The 20894-nt window shown below is 37.5% G+C and overlaps 1 protein-coding gene across 1 annotated transcript in view; it reads right to left on the bottom strand.

Annotated features, from left to right (window-relative positions):
• LOC107720865 (serine/arginine repetitive matrix protein 4-like) overlaps positions 1 to 20894 on the bottom strand; it is a 53188-nt gene that overhangs the window by 18585 nt on the left and 13709 nt on the right. Inside the window, exon 2 of the mRNA XM_016528694.1 lies at positions 2678 to 2818. Coding sequence (XP_016384180.1) covers positions 2678 to 2818 — 141 coding nt within the window. The remainder of the gene's footprint in view (positions 1 to 2677; positions 2819 to 20894) is intronic.

Here is a 20894-nt window from a genome sequence, read left to right on the forward strand (position 1 = left end):
AAGGCTGTTTGGTCTGATATAGGAATAGTTCATCCAGCCATTGCTGCATTAGCAAGTCTGAAATGCATTAGAAGCTGATTAGCATAAAAGCAAGTGCCATTTCTGCTTAATTATACTTTATTGTAATGCTTTTTTCCTCAGTTGGTCAGAACAAATGTAGCAGACTTGTTACTTGTTCAGATGTCAATATTCTGTGAAAATTCTTATTTGGGTTATATATTCCAAGACGTAGGCTAGAATCTGTGAGTGCGAAGTACATTAAATATCCACACCGGTGCGGTGACTGACTGCCACACACACATGCTCCCCAAAACAGATTCATCCGCGTTGAAAGCCTAGCCGGTGTTATGCCAAATTCTGACCCCTGCCAGATTATTACCCCCCTATTATTGGTAGGTTTAGGGTTAGGTGTGGGGGAGGGGTTAGGATTAGGCAATCAGATTTCAACCAGAGGGGTAATAATTTGGCAGGGGGTTGAAAATGGGCACAACACAAGCAAGGAAGATGATTCCGCAAACATCTGCAATTGCAGGTTTTCAAACAGAGATGGCGACAAAGAGGCAAAACTTACGGACTGCAGCTTTAAATAAACTATCCTAAAAAAATTAACCAGTTATGACAAAAATTGTCTTTTTTAAGAACTGTTGTCAGCTTACGGTGCATTTTAGATCAGTTACAATTAGGGGGTCTCAATATACCAGTATTGATAATAACCTATCAATACAATGATATAAAAAAAAAAATGAAACATTGATATTATGTAAATACTACACATATTATAATAGCGTAAATAATCCAGCACCAATAACTATTCGGTTGACACTCCAGCATAGAAGGTGGCGGAATTGCACTTTATAGCGGGTTGTTGCCTGTCAAAAAAACAAGACAAGGCAGTGTGGAGTTACTACTGCTGCACAAAATCATGACAGACGGAAGCAAGACACTCTACCCACACCTGAAAAAAGTAAGTTTGTCACTGTGTGACTGATTTATTGGTCAAAAAAGAGAAAACACAAAACTGAGTTAAAGATCAATTTGACCGATCTTCTATTTTCCCCCATATTTCTATAGATATTGGGCAAATATCGTTATCGTAAATTCTTTTGGCCATGATAATCTTGTAGTGAAAACCTGATATCATGATAGCCCTAGTTCCAATCAGCTCTGAAATCAACCACAGAAACTTTTCTGTGACACTGTTTGATCCATTGACTAATGCTTTTAATGCTATGATTTTCATTCAGCTTGTTGGTTTGCTCTCAAGCTTTTAAAGTCTTTCCGTCAGTTTCAGTCGACCTTGAATGCGCACAGGTAACGAACACACCCCTAATGGCCACCATCACTTCAGCTGTCAGAAGGAACAGCACGGAGAGGGTCATCTTGTGAGTTAGACTGAACACTGACACACTCCGGAGAATAGACAAGGTTAGAGAGTTAAAAGGCTGTCAACATTGATAACTGACATTTCACTGAGGGCTTCAGCGCTGTTTACATTGCTTGCACTGCTGTACGTACCTTTCTGCTTTGGAAAAAAAAAAACTGCATCATGATTCTCAAAACCAAAATACAGAGGCTTAAGCTTGTTGCCAAAGTTATGAAAGGAAAATCGTGCAAGCATAAGATGGCACAGAGAGCTTTTGACTACTGACACACTCCAAAGGATGTCAAACCTGCAATGCGAAAGCACTTGTCAGGACTAATAAAAGACTTTAAACAGAAGGGTCTTCCCAGAAGGACAGAGGGCTTCTATTTAAATGTCACTTTACTGACACTGAAATTGACACTGTACAATAAGACTTTCCACATTTGAGATGTTTCTTTTATTTAGATAAGAAAACAACTGTATGTGTACACGATTTAGGATTCTTCAGTTGTTGTGATGAAGGAAAGAAAGCTGTTTGGGGATTTCGGAGCTTTAGCTTGATCTGACTTAATCGTTCTTTGATCTTGCATTGTTTAGCTGCTGATGTATGCTTGATTATAAAATCTCAATAAAAAAACTGCCTTTGCATCTGCCGTTCTCTGCCAGAAAACAGAGCATGAACTCAGAGATTAGCATGTTTAAGATAACGCTTGAGCTGGCGTCCTCCCTGTTTTACATACTGATGCATTGCTTGTGCCCTGCGTTATCACCAGCACTTTGAAGGTATCAGTGGAATTACGGCGTTAAGAATCCAATGCTGAATCAATTTCATTCACCAGGCGGAGTTTGAATTTTGGTGGATGGGAAGTAAGAGGACCCCATAAAAGACACCCGTGTTCAAAATTCCAGCAACACCTGAATGTTTACACTGTGGCGAGGAGATAAGAGCGTTTGTGCCTGCCTCGCTTTAAAGTTTGGGGTTTCTAATTCATGCTTATAGAGTGAGGATGTGGCTTAGAAGTGGATTTGGTGCTGCATATTTTCATGTGTTTGATCTTCTCTGGGGTCAAAAATAAAAATAAAATTCACATTTGAATAGATTTATCTATACTAAGGTTCTGCGGTTGAATTGTACATTTTCAACAGCACATGCTGTTTTCAAGCGCTTCAAAAGCGGTTACCTTCAGAGACTCTACAAATAGTTTCTTTTCTAGAACAGCAAATGCATAGTTTACATTGAAGTGTTTACTCCTAAGCACCGAAACATCTTTGATGAAGATGTGTGTCTGAGGCACAGCTTTAGAAGATACAGACCTGCGAGCTCGACGGTGGCTGTGGCGTTTACGTCCTCTGCGTTTCACGTGTCCATTTTTCTTGTGGGTTTTTGCAACCGCATCTTTCGTTTTCGCTTTCTCCTCATCGTCTTTAGGTGCTAGGCTAACTACTGCCTCCAATCTGGAAGAACAGAATAACAAAAATTCTTTAGCATCAAATATTTTACAGTCAACAGGTTGTTAAATAATGTGTGACCCTGGAGCACAAAAGCAGTCTTACGTCACTGGGGTATATTTGTAGCAATAGCCAAAAATACATTGCATGGGTCAAAATTATACATTTTTCTTTTAGGCCAAAAATCATTAGGATATTAAGTAAAGATCATGTTCCATGAAGATATTTAGTAAATTTCCTACTGTAAATATATCAAAACTTGAAAGTACCGTAAATATATCAAAACGTATTTTTTGATTAGTAATATGCATTGCTAAGAACTTAATTTGGACAACTTTAAAGGCAATTTTCTCAATATATAGATTTTATTTTTTTTTTGCACCCTCAGATTCCAGATTTTCAAATAGTTGTATCTCGGCCAAATATTGTCCTCCTATCCTAACAAACCATACATCAATGGAAAGCTTATTTATTCAGCTTTCAGATGATGCATAAATCTCAATTTCTAAAAATTAAACCTTATGACTGGTTTTGTGGTCCAGGGTCACATATGACTTTTATATGTTATGCAATGATCTTAAATAATTATACATGTAGCTCAATAATGAAATTGAAATACATTGTTCTGAAGGCATGAAAAAAGCCTATGGGCGAGACTTCCGGATCATTAACCGCTACAGATAAATAACGACAAGAATAACAACGTGCATTAAACGGTAAAACTGTTTGCACTACAAACCAGTGTGTTCATAATTAAGATAACACATTAAAACAATATGGTAAGACACACCAATTTTTAATATCAAGCAGCAAAACGAACTATTTTGTACAGCTAAAAATAGCTGGACGCAGATGAGACCGGAAGCTAGACCCATAGAATTTACGGCAAGAAAAAGGTGGATAAATGCACTCATGTTTGAGGAAGCAGGTTGGGTTTGGTTCTCTGCTGAGAGACATTGAGCATTTTCATGTTTCTCTTCTAGACCTTCATAAATGCAGAGGTCATCTGCTCAGCATTCAAATGAGGTGTCAACAGAGAAGCCTTTATTTACACGCCTCAGTTGAACTGACATTTCTGAAATTATTTGTGCGTATCCCAAGGTTGTAAAGAGCATGGTTTGGAAACTCAAGACTCGTATGTGCTCGTCTTTCTGTCCATGGAGCAGTGTATGTGTATCCTTCATGATCTGATATTAAAACTGAACATTTCACACTAAAGTCATTGCAAAATGTATTTTTCATGCTGTCTTATAATTCGCTGATTGCACCCAGCCAGGCTGAAAAATGTAATAATTGGTTGACATAAAAAACTGAGTAATTCGGATTGTGTTAGCTATATAGCATAGTACTTACTAAAAAGTTAATTTTCAGGGAGATCTCTTTTGTATTCATAGGTATTTTATGCGAAGTGTACATATTTTTGATCACTTGTATAGAAATGTACAATATCAGTGTACTGACAACCTCAAACCGTAAATCATTTTTAGATGTACAACTTTAGAGGCATACAGATCTTTATGGTTAAAATAAATATTGTTAAAATAGATAAAATGACAATAAATATATTTGTATTGGCTTAACTTGGATAAAATATAAATAAGAAATATATCTCTAGAATCACACTTTACAAATACTAAAATAAAATTGCTAAACAGTAGTTTTAACAGTAAAACTTCTGTTTAACGCTCTGCTCTATTCTCAATCAAAATGTGTCCGACTGAAACGACACTTGAGCAAAGACAGACCCAGGTGATTCAGCAAAGACAGTGACATGACACTTGAGCCATTCTTTTCCTGTAATTGCCAGGTTCCTTACAAATAGTTTGAAAATAAATGCATAAATAAAACTGATTGCTAGAGCTGTGTAAGTAGGCCTGACTTGATCTCTGTGGCATAATTACAGATCCACCTCTGGAGTGTGAGAGTAGTGTGTGTTGCTGTGCGTTTGTACATGTGTTTGTGTGTCTGAGTGCCTGCATGGTGTGTGTGTGTGTGTCTGATTGTAATGAGAAGTTAATCAGTCTTGTAGATTAAATGCTGATTGCCTCTCTCTCTCAGCAGCAGGAGGAGGCCTGCCCTCTGCCACCTCTGGATAAGAGAGGGCAAAGCACAATCACATTATTAATGTCAACCTTCCGGCACCGCAGCCCTACACGGCCCTCCAGTGTGCCAGTACGTGATTGGAAAATACACCGGCCTGCTGGGTATAATAGGGGAGAGGATTACAGATGGTGAAACACTGAAAACGTGTTGGTGTGAGGGCAGCTGAATGACCCAAACATCAAAGTTCAAGGAAAAATCTGTGATTTCAAATTAATATTTTATTCATTTTTATAGATTATGGCCAGAAGCAATGGTTTATAGTTATAATGCCCTAATGATGGACTTGTTTCTAATGAACATGCAGCTTTTCACTTGACAAGATGTTAAATGATGGACTAGAGATGTGTGGACTGCTTGTGGATTAGTTTGGACTCTCATTCTGACGGCACCCATTCTCTGCAGAGGGTCCATTGTGGTGAGCAAGTGATGGAATGCTACATTTCTCCAAATCTTTTCCAATGAAGAAACAAACTCGTCTACATCTTAGATGTCCTGAGGGTGAGTAAATCTTCAGCAAATTTTCATTTTTGGGTGAACCATTACGTTAAAGTAATTTATAAGAACGTTCCTAAATGCAATTCTTGAAAAAAATCCAAATTCCAAGAATCCAAAATTTTGTCTTTAGATGAATCTTAAGAAACAAGCAAGGAACATTCATAGAAAATGCATGGGAAAACAAAATATTCTGAACTTTATTCTTAAGTTAGAAATTAAGAAGAAAACAGCAGTTAAGAAGAATTTTATTCTTGAGAATATTTTGTGAATCTGGCACCTTGGTGACCAAAAAGAAGAAACCTGCTGGGATACAGCAACAACAACCAACTCTAGCTTGAGGCAGTGACTATTACAGCCTTCCGCTGTAATAGAATATTTCTCGTCATTTTCCACGGACTTCTTTAAACCCAGACTCTTTCTTACTGGCCGTCAGCTAGAGATGAGAGTTTTAAATGAAATTGATTTCCCCATCACTGAATTACTTTTCTCTGATCGGCTTCAGAATTTATGGAAGAACTTCTCCACAGGGAGTCAGATTTATGGCGCGCTGTTTATATCTGTCTCAAACACGCGCATACACAAGCGCACTTACATCGGTTTGGGCTTGCTAACTTTCAAAGCTGTCTTGAATGCTTGTAATCCATTACTCTGGAAAGTACAGACCATTTGAAGGGTCTAAATGGAACTATTCAAAGTTCACAGCAGGGAAAAGCTTTCTAGCAAATAATAAGCTGCAGATTTTAGCTGCAGAACATTTACTGTAGAACTGTTCAGACACTTCAGCCTTTCTGTTTGTTAGCAGTTATGGAATAGAGACTCCTTTGGATTTAGCTTGATTACAAAAATAACTATCATTGCCAATCATGAGGAAATATATTTTCATACATACATTTTCATGTTAAATGTGTTGCTATGCAGGTTACAATGTTGCTCCGGATAGTTGCTTTCAGGTTCAAGTGAAAAGAGCCCACCAAGCATATATATTAATTGATATTTATCATTTATAATGTTTGCTGTATATTATTCATACAAACACTCTTTGACAATCTGAGCAATCAAACAATTTCATTTTTTCCTTTCTCTTTGGAGTGTTACAAGCTCTTGGTGCATAAAGAAGATCTGTAAAGTTGCAAAGACTAAAGTCTCAAATCCAAAGAGATATTCTTTATAAAAGTTAAGAGTCAGCCACACCTACCTATTTTTCAGAACGATGAGCTTTGTAAAAATCAATGCGTTTCAGAAAGGCGGGGCATAGAGGAGAAACAATAATGTACAGTATGTGGAAAATAATGCGTTTTTTTTACTTTAAACCGCATAAACACATTTCATTACACCAAATACACAAAATAATGTTCTTTTTTAGCAGCATATGACCCCTTTAAAACAAAAAAGAAAAAATATTGTATAGAAAACTAAAGTAGAAAAAACTAAAGTATAGACTTCTAAACTAACTTTGCACACTTTGGACATCAAGCAAAAACTGTTCACCACTGCATACCACTTTCAAGGACAGATGGGCATATGAAATATCACATCACGTCTTTACTAATTCACTGTTTTCAATTATTTAGTTTTAGCCATTTTCATTTTTCTAGCACTAAAACTGCAGATTAACCAAATGCTAAAATCCCTAACCCTATTAAAAATGTACCTTAAAAATACCCAATAATAAATAATTTTCATTAAAAAAAAAAAAGTATTATGACAACTACAACTTTGGGCCTATAAAAAACATTGTTCATATTAATAAACAGGAAAAGGCACAAGACAATATTATCTGGCAAGCAGGGACTATAAAGTGCTGTAAATGTAGGGCCATGTCCTGTCCATGGTGTGCTGTTTGTGCTGTTATGTGGGTCTCAGTGGCAGTCTAATGGCAGCTCTCCAGGTTGTGTTGATCTGTTTCTGTTGTTGTGAATGAGTCACGGCTCCTAGCTTGGGTCTCCTCACTGCCACTGTCATATGACACTGATACCGGTGTGATGGCAGAGAAAAGCAGGGGGTGGAATGGAAGAGAAAGGAGCGTGATCCAGAAGGAGAAGGCAGATGGCTCAGGACGCACACAAACACACAAAAAGGTGGGCGGGAGGAATGCCACTTCTTTGCAAAGATGACAGAACACAGAGGGCTGCTTCAGAAGTTCGAAGACATGAACACACACACACACACAGGCGCCCAAACAACACATAGGGTCTGTTTCTACCTACTGTTTTTTTTGTGTGTGTGTGTGTGATCTGATTACAAGTGGTCAGCAATAAATACAGGTGGAAACAGGGTTTTGTGAGGTAAACTCGTGACCACATCCAATTTTGAGATGATGCACCAAGTATATTGTTCACTTATCTTTTCTTACGTGATCATTCTTAAGATCAGGTGTAAACAGAGCCATTGAGACAAAGCCAATTCGTCAAAAACATACACAAACACACACTCTTCTTTGGTGATTCAAGGTCAGCAGTCACAAGGATAGCAATCAATGCCTCAATCAGACTTAACAACAGCTACTTTTACACACACCCGTTACACTTAGAGGAATCAGTTTATAATCAGACTGCTGGTTCGATCGGACTGAAAAGCCTTCAAGTCAACACCTCAATTGAACCAAGTGATATTTCAAATGGGTTGAAAGAGGTGGTGTTGACCTGAAATAATCCGATCAACGGGAAAGATCAAGCATGTAAACACTTGAATCCGACTATTTTCTAAATTGACTCTAAATTCTAAATTATGTTTCTATAATGTAGAGTCTAATGCAGCCCTTTGGGAAATTTCCTGAAAAGCATAAACACTCAGTGTTGGGGAAGCTACTCTGAAACTGTAGCTTGACCAGCTACAAGCTACTCGTAAATTAAAGCAGTTAAGCTACATTCAAGCTACCCTTCTGAAAAAGTAGCTAGCTACACTACAAGTTACTATCAAGAAGTAGCTAGCTACTTTTATTGTTATTATTATTATTATTATTTGCAATTAACATTACAAATAGCTGAATAATTGCTAATGAAGAAATATAATGAAGTTATAAGTAAAATATTTGGGGTTTAGAATAACATATTGTAATACAATCATGATTTCAAAGAGTAGGTTGAATTCTCGTTGATTGGGACACTTTTTCCAAGCCATTTCAATGACAAAAAGTGTCCCAGTCATTTGATTTTGTAAACTATCCGATTCACACAATAATAAAATATAGTTATATTATCTCAATCTGACTGTCAAAGTGCAAAATTGCTACAAACGTAACATCAATGCAAAAACAAAATGTATGCAACTTAAACTAGATACAGAGGAGTCGTAAAATAAGCAGGTTAAACTCACAGCACATGCGGTATTTAGTGACTGTGAATGGAGCCGCTTTAGGACGTCAATCATCAGCTGCGCATGTGAACACTGCACATTGCGTGCAATCCCAAAACCATCCTTTGCCAAATGATACTACTATATTGTGATTTTATTTTCTGTTCGATTAGTGTTCATTACAAAACTGTGGGGGGACAGATTATATTATGACGGTTCATTATTGTAAAATAGACATTTGATATAGATTGCAATAAAGCAGGAAAATTAATCAGTTTAAAAAGGCTATTATTCACCTCCTGTATGTGCTTTAAAGGGATAGTTCGAAGTACAGTTGAAATATCCACTCCTGTGCATCCTTTGCAAAATCATCAGACGATCTCTTGTTTGTGGACAGACTGTAAAGCCGCGAGATGCATGATACTGTATCACAACAGATGGCGGTAATGAACAAATATAGTTTGTGATCTAGTCAGAAGAAAACACGTACTGCGCTGCTTCAATGCATTACAGGCTCGTGACTCGTCAGAAAGCAAAACGAAACGTAGCTTTTGGTCCCGCTACATCGCTACTTGCTGGAAAAAAGTAGTTAGCTACTGGGAAAACTACACTGTTTTAATTTAGTTTGAGTGGCCCAATACAGCAACCAATGTTGTGAGATTAGGGTGGGATCTGTGCGTTCACCCAATATAAATCTGCTTGGAAAGCAGTCATTATTTTTGAAATTCTGTCAGGTGACAGTAGCGAGACAGAAACTTCAGCTTTAATTACCACTCAGGAAATACACTGCTGTCCTTCAGTATATAGCTACAATTAGAATGTTTATGCAATGAAATTTAGAAAAGCATCCTGAGATGACAGCAAAACAGAGAATAATGAACACATTTTATTAAACATAGCCCTAACCTATCTTGTCATAATCTAGCTTGCCTGGATGCACCCACAGTTTATGTATGTGAATGAATGTAATTCAAATTACCTGTCGAGTTCTGAACGAATTGCTTATTGTTTCACTTTTCATTATATCGCTCTGAAATCCTAAGGACATTCTGATTCATCAGGGGAAGAAGTGTTATTTGAGAATGCTGCTAGTTACCATGGCAGCCAAATATGAACAAGAATGAGATGTTTCATGCAAGCTAACTTATGACCCATGATTATATGCTTTAACACTTAGACTAATTAGTGCCATTAACACTCAACAAGAAGACCTGTCAGAGACTGCAATATTCTTCAAATTCTTCACATGGGTACAGATGGAGGTTTCGTTTTTAGATCATTTTGACACAAAATATTCTTTTAGCTTTGTGTTTCCCTCCTGCAGAAATGAATAAAAAAAAAAAAACATAAATAAAAAAAATAAAGAGCTCCTCTCTAAAATCAGAGCTATGTTTTAGTACTCTATATCACTAAAAGCCTTGCATACTAGTCCCTGGACTCTGGGTCTGCAAAAGGACAACAGACATAAAACGAGACACCATCCTCCCGCTGCGGACACATCTGATATACGAGTCCCCGGTCCATCCTGCAGTTCACTGAGGCTATCCAGTTCTATTAGGCCTGTCATATCCACAGCCAAACAACTGATAATCGCTATCATGAAAAAGGCGGGCGGCAGATCATTTTGAGAGAGAGACATGATTGAGCATGTTAATTAAGGGTGGATACCAATTAACTGACTCCAGAGCTCCATCTATCAAAATGGAAAGTGATTATATTGTTTGTGTAACATTCGGGGTAAAAGGCAACCTCTTTTCATCGTGATATTGATACTAATGATGGGTATGCTTAGGCAGGACATGGCAATTAAACTTGTTTAGGCAAATGGACATGTCTATCAGAATCAAGACTTGATATGAATCATTTTAAATTCACAGAAATTAGAAGATCCTCTGCATGAAATGTAATCTGACAAATGACCAGAAAGCTATAAGCACACTTTATATTGTACATTTTTAAGATGTGATGTTTAACAACTGTATCATCTTAAAATTCTGGCTATCACAGTTATGATCCAGGTCAAATTGACCCTAATGTGATTCAATGCAATTTACCAAAACTCACATTATTCTTCTAAGTATGAAATTGCAGGTCAAATTAACATCACAATCAAAATAGAAATTTCGGTAGCACTTTATTTTACAGTCCTGCTACTCGTGTACATTCTATGTACTTATTATAGTAATTACAATAACTAACCCTGAACCTACCCCTAAACCTAACCCTACCCCATGTAGTTACCTTATATTACATTCTCAGAAATAAAGGTACAGAAGCTGTCACTGGGGCGGTATCTTTTCAAAAGGTACACTTTTGTACCTTTTAGGTACTAATATGTACACTTCCGGTACTAATATGTACCTTTAAGGTACCAATATGGACTCTTTAGGTACAAAGGTGTGCCTTTTGAAAAGGTACCGCCCCAGTGACAACTTTTGTACCTTTTTTTCTGAGAGTGTACCAGTACTTTCTTAGGTACGTACACTGTACGTACACTGTAGGTACATGTAAGTTCAAGTACTATAAAATAAAGTGCAACCGAAATTTCTTATGCACATTCCACAAAACTTTGCAGGCATGACCCTTAATGAGAATTAGACACTTAGTTTAACAAGTATTTCTGACAAGCAGTTTTCTCCACTAATCTGAAGCTCTAAAGACAAGTAAACCTGCTGCATTGCACTGCTACCAGCTCAGGAACGATGCAAATGGAGCAACACCATGCTAATTATGGAAGTTGTACTATTCTTGAGTAACTCGAATACACACATTTTCCTAACAACAACGGATGTGCATATCAATCCCATGGGAACACTTTGTGAGAAACTGAGCTCATGTCTTCTAATGGAAGCAATTCCAAACTTTATTTCTAGGATCTGCATCTCTCCTACTGTAGCTTCACCTATCAGAATAAGAAATAAGCTAACTAAAATGAATCAGATTAACAAACACTGAGATTAAGCATGTAGATATATATACACTGAAAGCAGTGTAAGTTTTGTGCATTTTGATCCAAATAATTTTATATTCATGCCTTCAGCTGTTGATGCAGGCCAACAAACACGTCCAAAAACAGAATCCACTGTCATACACAATTACACGTGAATGTTTATGAACATATCACTGGTCATCATATCACAACAAGTCCATGTACCACATCAAAGTTCTGCACTTTCTTTAATTCTTTTGTCAGGCCTTGATTTCAGGGGCGGTTCTAGGGAGTGGCCAGGGGGGTCAGTGCCCCCCTGTCAACAAGCTTGGGCCCCCCTTTGGCCCCCCTAAATTTGGAATCATATCACACCAAACAATTTGGGGTGAAATGCGCAGTTTGTTCTGTAAACTATATATAAAAAACGAAAAACCTCACCAGCTGCTAAATTCAAATCTGCATTCGCTGGCTGGCACAGAGCCAGAGACACACGCGTTTTTAAAGCACTGCGCATTATAACCAATCACATACGATTCTGTTGAGTTTATGAATGTAAGGACCAATCAGAGGCGTTCAGATGAGTCATTGCTGAAACACCGCTGTTTCGTCACCACGCGCTGGCTGACTGAATTCTCTGGCTAATTCTCTAATCAGAAACAACAAAGTGAAGATGTACGAATGTAAGTAAGATATTAATTTCACAGTGTAAACAGCTTTAGAGATTATAATGGGAGTTTTTGAGAGTGCTTGAACTGGCTGGACTGATGTGAAAATGTTCTTTGATAATGTAAAGGTTCTTTCCTCTCTTTTTGTACAATGAAAGTGTTACAGGCTAATTAGTAACTTACAATGTTTTTATTAAATTCACATTAAATACAAAGTCAGTCATATTAAAACGTTTTATGGTATGACACCCATATCTGGTACTTAAGTAAAAAGACGGATTTTTATGCAAAGTTAATAGATTACACTATTAGGCTACTTTGCCCATCGCCCATTATAGATCAACTAACATAATCTATAAAGGTGCATTATTTACACATATTTGATATTTCATGATATATTTTGGGAATATTTCGAATAAAAATAAAAAATTAATAAAACCCCTGCTGAAAAAAAAACAATAGACATGCACCATCACAAAATTTCTAATGGTTTTACTGGTTATAATGGGACTTGTATTGGTTTTACTGGAAGCTGTAATGGACCCTGTTGGTCTCTACTGGTAATTGGTCGCCTTCTATTGGTGGCTTGTTAAAACCACTAAATCCTAATAGAATATGTCCCAAAACACACTACAGAAAACCATTTTTAATGGTTTTAATGGTTAAAAGTTGATGGTTTGTAATGTTTGTAACGGTTATTTGTAGTGGAAACCATTCAAATTTTCTGTGATGGTTTTATTGTTTGTTTTTTTCAGTAGGGACATAAGCCTATATCAGTTGTGCTGCTGTGTGTCACATGACAAGCATGAGAGTCCCCCCCCCTTCACTTGTGCCCCCTCAAAAATAATGAGTGCATGATGCCCCTGACACTACAATACGAAATTATTTGTCAAATAAATGAAACATGATGAAACATTAATTTTAGTTGAAATTGTTATAGATTACTTCTAGAGATTGCAGAGATACATGACATAGTGAAAAATAACTTAATGACTTAAAGTAGGTTAAGATGAATTTTAAAATTGTGCCCCCTAAAAGTGGTCAGCGAGAAGAAAATCCACAAACAGCTGAAGCGAATGTAGAATTAGCTGCCCTATTTCCAACTCTGCGTGAAGGCTCCGCTGAGCGATACAAGTGGACATGAAGGATTTAAGAACAATCAGACTGATTTAGCAGCTTATTCCAGCCCTCCCATCTCTCCCACATTTGTTCTGCTCAGCGGGAGGTACTCAAGAACGACATAACAACAGAAAGTTACAACCTCTCTGTGCATCTCACTGGATTTCTTACTTCAACCGCAGGGTATTTCTCTGACGTGATGCTTCTGTAGAACAGATGCAGAGTTATAGACAGGTATGACGGCGAACAGAAGGGTAGACAGATGGAATGATAAAAAGGAATCATTTCAGAATAATTTTCTTGTTTATATAATAAGCAACAGGAAAATTCTTCCCCAACCGGCACACGTAGCGAGGAAAGTCATTCTGAAGACAAGTGAAGTTAGTTTATTCAATTATTGCTACCTGATGATAAAACGGAGCAACATAATGGTTTGATTAATTTCCTTATCACACCAGGCACAAAGAGTAATTATGGCCCGGTCCACTACTCCACGAGCCACCAATCAATCAATTTAAGCACTCTTCACTCCCTACCGTCCCCTCTGCTCAAACAAAACAAATTACCCCTCTCTTTCTCTCTCTCTCTCTTGGTTGCCCATTCACGCTCTGGAAGACTTTTGCCCCGGGCCGTGGAAATAATGCCAGGCAAACTCCTGATGTTCACACACACACACACACACACACTCAGGCCAAAGTCTCTATACAACAGCCTAACAATTATTCTGCGGAGACGCAGTGTGAGAAAAAGGGCACTGTTCAGAATGAGCAATCAACAGCTTTCCACTCCAACTTCACCCAGTGCAATGGTGGGTAAAACATGTTGAAGCATATGTTAATGACTTAACGGGTGCATACGGAGCGTGCCTTCATAGTTTTTCATATTTTCTCTTGCCTGATTGGACTCATTTATCTGTACATGTCCTTACCTGAGAGGCTTATCCGAGGTCATCAAATATGGTCGGGGCGAAATGAGAGTCCTGTGATTTTTGTTCTCATTTACATATTCATCATCTCCACCATGCAATTAGTTTTAAAATGCTGCCTTCAATTCATGTCAGAATGATCATATTTATGAGAAGAGGGTACAGCCAATGTTCTCTCATAATTACCAGTGGGATTTTCTTTGAACTGTGAGGAGTTTCTTACTGTGTCAATTAAAGTTAGGTGTATTTATTTATGAATGTCTCTGAGCAACCTCTCGATCTCATCCTGGCAGATGAGAAGGCACACATTCTGCATTTGATATCTCTATCGAACACTGTAATAGAAAATATTACAACACTCTCAGAATAGAAATGGTGTTAGGAAAAGCCAAGAGAGAGTGAAACAATACCGAGTTCACATTTATGTCACCCATACTGCATTTTTTATTTTTTTTTACCTAATCTAGCATAACAGTCATTTAACACAGCAGTGATAAATATGTTATATATGATATGATATATAATTATATCAATATTTTTGAATTGATGAAAGGTCTGCGGAAGGTTGTATAAATGAGTACCTTACTGTCTGGACACCTTTGGCTCTGCTCTATATCACTGCTGCCATGTTTCACGGTCCTCGGGACACAAACCTTCACCAATCTCCACCCCATTTCCCCATTCCCACGGACACTCTTCAAATTCCATTACCTTTACAGCCTCCCATGCATTACAAGCCAATTTATTTCATTTCATTAACTTCTATCAGAAAGCCTTCATGATTGCTGGGAGACAGAAAGAGGAGAATGCATTGTAGGACATAGAGTTCATCTGCGGGATGAAAATAAAGACGCTAATCAAAGGTATTTTGTTTCCTATTGCCTTAAGCAAAGCAATATGTTGTAGGTTTGTTTTGAAGTATTATTGCCAGTATGACTAAGAAAATCTCACAAAAAAAGCAAAAGCAAAACCTAAAGGAGAAAAAAAATAAAAATAAAATAAAAAAAAAAATATATATATATATATATATTATAAATTGTCCTATTGTAATTTACAAAAAAAAAACAACTCTACTATACAATAGTACAAAAAAATACAAGTTTTTTTTTTTTTGCCTTAGCAATAGCAAAGCAATATATTCTAGGTTTGTTCTTAAATATTATTGGCTAAGAATGAATATCATGAAACCTGTTAAAAATATCAAATAATACACACACATACATATATTTACATAATATTAATAATAATTATTATTATTATGTAGAAATAGGATATTTGAGAGATTTACCCGTTAAAACTTGCAGTGCTGTAGTGCACTCACTGAGAGATTTGTAATGCCTCTCTTAAGGTCATAATTAACAATGCTAATCTCACCCTCATCAAGAACAGATATGTTTTCGTTTGTTAACAACCAAAGAATGCGTATTAGATCACAATAACTCACAAAGCCCATCAGCTAGTCAGTAAATTACTCTGCAAAATGAAATTCAAGAAAATGAGGCACTCTTTGTTGCGCAATGATAGAGGCGAACTATTTCTGTATTTAGAATTTCGTGATAAGCCCAATCTCTATGACACTCTTCCTGTCTGCCTCCTGGGGAAAGAAAAGACGCCTCACAGTACACAGCTAATAGACAAAGAGAATAAGGGGGCCAATCAGTGGGCACACTGTAGCTAATTACAGTGAAAGGGATGCGTGGAGGACGTAAGGACAAGTGTCAGCTGGGGTTGTTGATTGGAGTGTGGCATTTCAGAGGGAGCAAAGGATCCACCATTAACACATCAGGCATGGTTCACTGCAACAGATTTAGCTTCTTACCACAGAGAAACTCCATTGAGCACCAGGCTTAGATGTGGGCCAGTTGCCACTCAGAAGCAGCGGGCCGGAGAATTTGATTGAAAAGATGAGAGGGCTGGTCCAAACCCATGGGCTTGATTTTATACACAAAAGAAGACAGATGGTTTGGCTTGAGATGAGAAACTTCTAAATTTGTACTTCTTTTGATTTGGGAAGCTTTTTTTCCATGTTAAGGAGAAGGACAGGAACTTAGCAGGAAGTCTATACGAAGGAGGCCAATTAATTTCAAGCGTGCTGATTCTAGATGGTTGAGGAGATGAGCAAGACCAAATACAAATTCAAGCTAATTGCTTTTCCACTGAGACTGTATTACATTCTATGATCTCAAGTGTGGTAGTTTTCATGTACTAGAAAAGCTGAAAATAACGTTCATGGTGTTCAAACGCCACAAACCTGGAGAATCAAATACTGATACTGTTTAATAATGTACACTGCATTTAAAACATGTTAAGGATAAAATCCTATTAATTTCTTTAAGTGTAAATGTTTTATTAAGGATTGCTAAGTACACCTTTTAAGGAAGACAAAAAATATTAAATGAAATCATTTTCAAACATCACTGAAAGAAGAGTCCAACTAAAAGTGAGTTAGCTGAGGTGAGTAAGGAGGCAAACAGAGAAAGCCGTACCGTCTGTGCTGTCTGATAGGGCTGGCAAATGCAAATAGAGCTTATTATCTTTAAATTACACATGGCTAAAAATAGATTCACAAGCAATGGACCCTGCAAGCTCCCTCCTTATGTGGCACTGGCAGAAATTCCAGATACATATCACGAATTCAGAAAATGAGTACTGAAATTTATAATTTGTTATTACTCAAAAGGGCCATTTAAAAAGTTGGTTCAGGGGCAAAAGGTTTTAAAAACCTGTAGAGTTTCTCAACAGAAGATGTTTTTATATTTGGGATTGTCTGGAAGAACTACTCTAGCTAATGCCAGTGCTGTGCCAATATATTGAAACTCAACTCAACTCCTGTGCAATCTGCTGTAGCTGTACTGTAGTAATGAAGAAAAAACCTTCCCCAGTCGAATTCTGTATAAACCTGTGACGCTACGGTGAGATAAACTCACAAAGAAGATGAAGATAAATACAAAAAGTCTTTAATAAATCCACACAAGGGTAAATCCAGGACAGAACAGGCAGGAACACATGTAGGGACTAAATTTAAATGTAAACTATATACTGAAGAAAATGAAGATAATTAACGACACACACCTGAACTAAATGACACAATCAAACATGAGGAAAAAACTGGGTCACACAGAGCACATGAGGGATGAAGACAACAAAACAGTTCCATGAGGTGTGACAAAACCGTTATAGCCTAATTATAAAAGCGACTCAAGCTGTTTGCAATTGCAGTCTTTTTTCTTATTATTAAAGAAGTTTTGCTGTGAGGTTTCGCATTTCTGTTGCATCTTTTTTGACTGTGCACCAGTCTGTATTGTTGAAGTTATCTATTTTCTTCTTGTATAGATAACCTATAAGTATGCAAAGTGAGTGTGTGGCAGTGTCTCATAGACCGAGAGGAAGTATGACTGTAACAGCGACGAACCGAACAGCTAACGTACTGTGCAGTGGAGCAGGACTAAGCAGCTTCACACTGAGACTCAAAATGGAAACCACAAATCATTGATTATTTCAGTCCTGACTGAGTCCCTCTCTCTGAGGAGGATGTCATTTGTGGAGGATAGAGCCTGTGTCGTTAAACCAAACCCCACCAGATCGGCCATAATTATTCCAGGCTATCAACAAAACACCATTCGTGAGTGGGGAGGTTCATTTTGTTATAGCCCTGGGAGTACAGTAGCAGAAATAAACATAGAGCAAAGCCTACAGCAACCATCGTGTTTATGTAAAACTCCTCCTGATTATGCTGGCATGAATAATTAAGAGAAAAACAGACAGATGTGTCCATCTTGAGGTGAAGTAATTGACTTCATCATCTCCGAGTCCATCCTGCACAGCTACAGGTGTGCGATATTTACATAAAGTGATTCAAATTTATGCTAAATCTCAAGAGAAAGGGTATTGCTATCTTTTACAATAGCATTCCCAAAACTCCTCACAGACCACTTAGCAATCAAGTCCTCGAGTCTCTAGGACTTAAAACGCGTGTCCCACTTTTCATTCATTTCAGTCACGTCAATATGGATCTAATTTTTTTTACAGCTGATGGTCATAAATATGACAGATGAGTGGTAATGTTATGTCACTAAAACAGTTAAATGTTCTCCTAAAAGTTTTTAGGAGATGCCATAGTAATTCGTAGCTTTAATCGCATCAATCCCTTACTGAAAAACAAAGACAAATATCCTTTTCTTTCCACTGACAAATCGTCCGCATGCGGCTGTGACTCGAGAGGAACCGCGGCCCCGACGAAAGCCAGATACGGTAATTAACGTGATGAGAAGCTGAGAAGAGGAAGCAACACTGTGTCATTCCTCAACTCGAGATTCACCCGACTCCACAAGCCCCCTCCTCTCTGCCGGCCTTTGCTATGCAAAACAGCTCACTGAATAATTCACGAGCCAGATACGGTAATTAACGTGATGAGAAGCTGAGAAGAGGAAGCAACACTGTGTCATTCCTCAACTCGAGATTCACCCGACTCCACAACCCCCTCCTCTCTGCCGGCCTTTGCTATGCAAAACAGCTCACTGAATAATTCACAAAGTGCACTTTTTACAAGCATCCGACGTACTTCACACAGCACTCTTTACGAAATAATGAAACCGAATAAAATATAGATTGTTTTTTACGTGGAGGAGAGACAGAATTTCTGTAGCAAATATACAGTTCCTCATAAGAGCTTCATTACCTTTCTTGGAGGAATTTCAGCGCACTTTGTTAATATTCTATGAAATTTAGGCACCCTAGAGTGTTTTTCCAGTTTAATGAATGCATAGTATTCTCATTACTGAATACCTAGGGATGCAGTATCATTATAAATGTCTCTCAAACTCGAGATTTTACGTACAGCTTCTTTTTTTTATTTTTTTATTGATAGCTGTATGCTCCACAAATGAGACCTGTAGAATTCACCTGTAAGAAGACAAAGAAGTTTAGCCACTGTTCTGTAAGCTGTTGCTGGATGTACAGCTGGTAGATTCCATTTTTAAATAAAGTATTAAATTATTTACACATAATCAGCAGGCTGCTTTACTTTAAAAGCAATGCAAAACATATTGTACTCCAAGCATTAGTAAAATGTCAGCAATATTTTCCGTGCCAAAAGGCCAATTGTCCATTGTTAATAGAATTGAGATGTATAAAGAACAGCTGTCACTTTCAAACCAAACAGCTTTTTATGTTAGACAGTGTGGTGAATTCGCATGACCAACTTAAAAACAAGCGAAATCTGCGTATTTAATTTTTTTTAAGTCCTATTGGATTGACTGGATTTCGGCAACAAAATTTCGCAGAGTAACAGTAAATGTGACCGCACCTGAAATCAACAAGTTTTGTAGTTTGGCAAATTTCTTTATAAATATCAAATTTTTAAATATGAAAATAACCAATTCATAATAAAACGATACATATTGTGTATCACGATCACAAGCTGAACAAATACGTCAAAACCAAGGTTATTATCATTAATTAAAACTAAAACCGTAGAAAAAAATGTATACTATTTATTTCAGCTAGTTGCCAACATTTCTCATTTGTGACCCCTTAGCCTTATGACTGGTTTTGTGGTCCAGGGTCACATTAAAGTAGTATAATAACAAACTAAATAAAAGCTAACAATTAAAACTTCATAAAAACTATACATACATTTTTTTAAATGCACACACCGCAAAATTACTAAAAAAAAAATCTAACATTTAAATTAACTCAAAATATTAACAAAAGCTATAATACTAAAATAACACTGCTCCAAACATACACACACACACATGCACTCCTTGGACCTGCTCATTAATTCGATGCACAAAGGATCAGATATGTCCTCCCCACCTGTGCTCTGTTACATGGGCAGATGGAGAGAGGGCCCCACTCTGAGCAGGACTCATCTGTCTACTTTGTGAGTTACAGTACCCAGCCCCTCTCTGCTCTGCCAGACACTGAAACCAACCAGGCAGACACTGTAAAAGGAGCTATTTTGGAGTTGGATGCTACTGACAGTGGCCCGTGTAATGGCTACCTGCAGACACTGCTCCGCTTGAAAGGATGGGAGGCTGCTGGGACATGCACAGAAAGTGTACACATGGAGACAGACCACCAAGCCAAGTCCTTTAGTCTTTTATCAATTTGTAATTATTGAGTTACAGTTTTTTTTTTCAACTGCTTACACACATTTTCAAAACTTTGCCTCTTTTATTTTCAAAACTTTACACACAAATTCAAGAATTGCACACACAAAATGTAAAATGCCTCACATCTCTTGCAATGCACTGCATTAAACATATCACAAACAAAATATCACATCGCAAACATTTGTCTTGCGTTGCAAACACCTTTGCCATAATATTATATTTTTGGATATATCATATGCACACAGTTATTTAAAACTTTAGCTCCTAGCTCTTAGTGTGAGGCACTGATGAATTAGTGTGGCGTTTTAATTGGTTGTGTTTGAAAAAGGAAATCAAGATACTTCCTGTTAGATTTTTGTGTGTTACATAGAGCAGTGTTTCCCAACCGGGGTGCCGTCTGTGGAGAGCAGGGGTGCCGTGTAAAAAATCATTTTTT

Source organism: Sinocyclocheilus rhinocerous, unplaced genomic scaffold, assembly GCF_001515625.1.
Source record: "Sinocyclocheilus rhinocerous isolate Xijiao unplaced genomic scaffold, SAMN03320098_v1.1 scaffold211, whole genome shotgun sequence".
Classification (NCBI taxonomy): Eukaryota; Metazoa; Chordata; class Actinopteri; order Cypriniformes; family Cyprinidae; genus Sinocyclocheilus; species Sinocyclocheilus rhinocerous.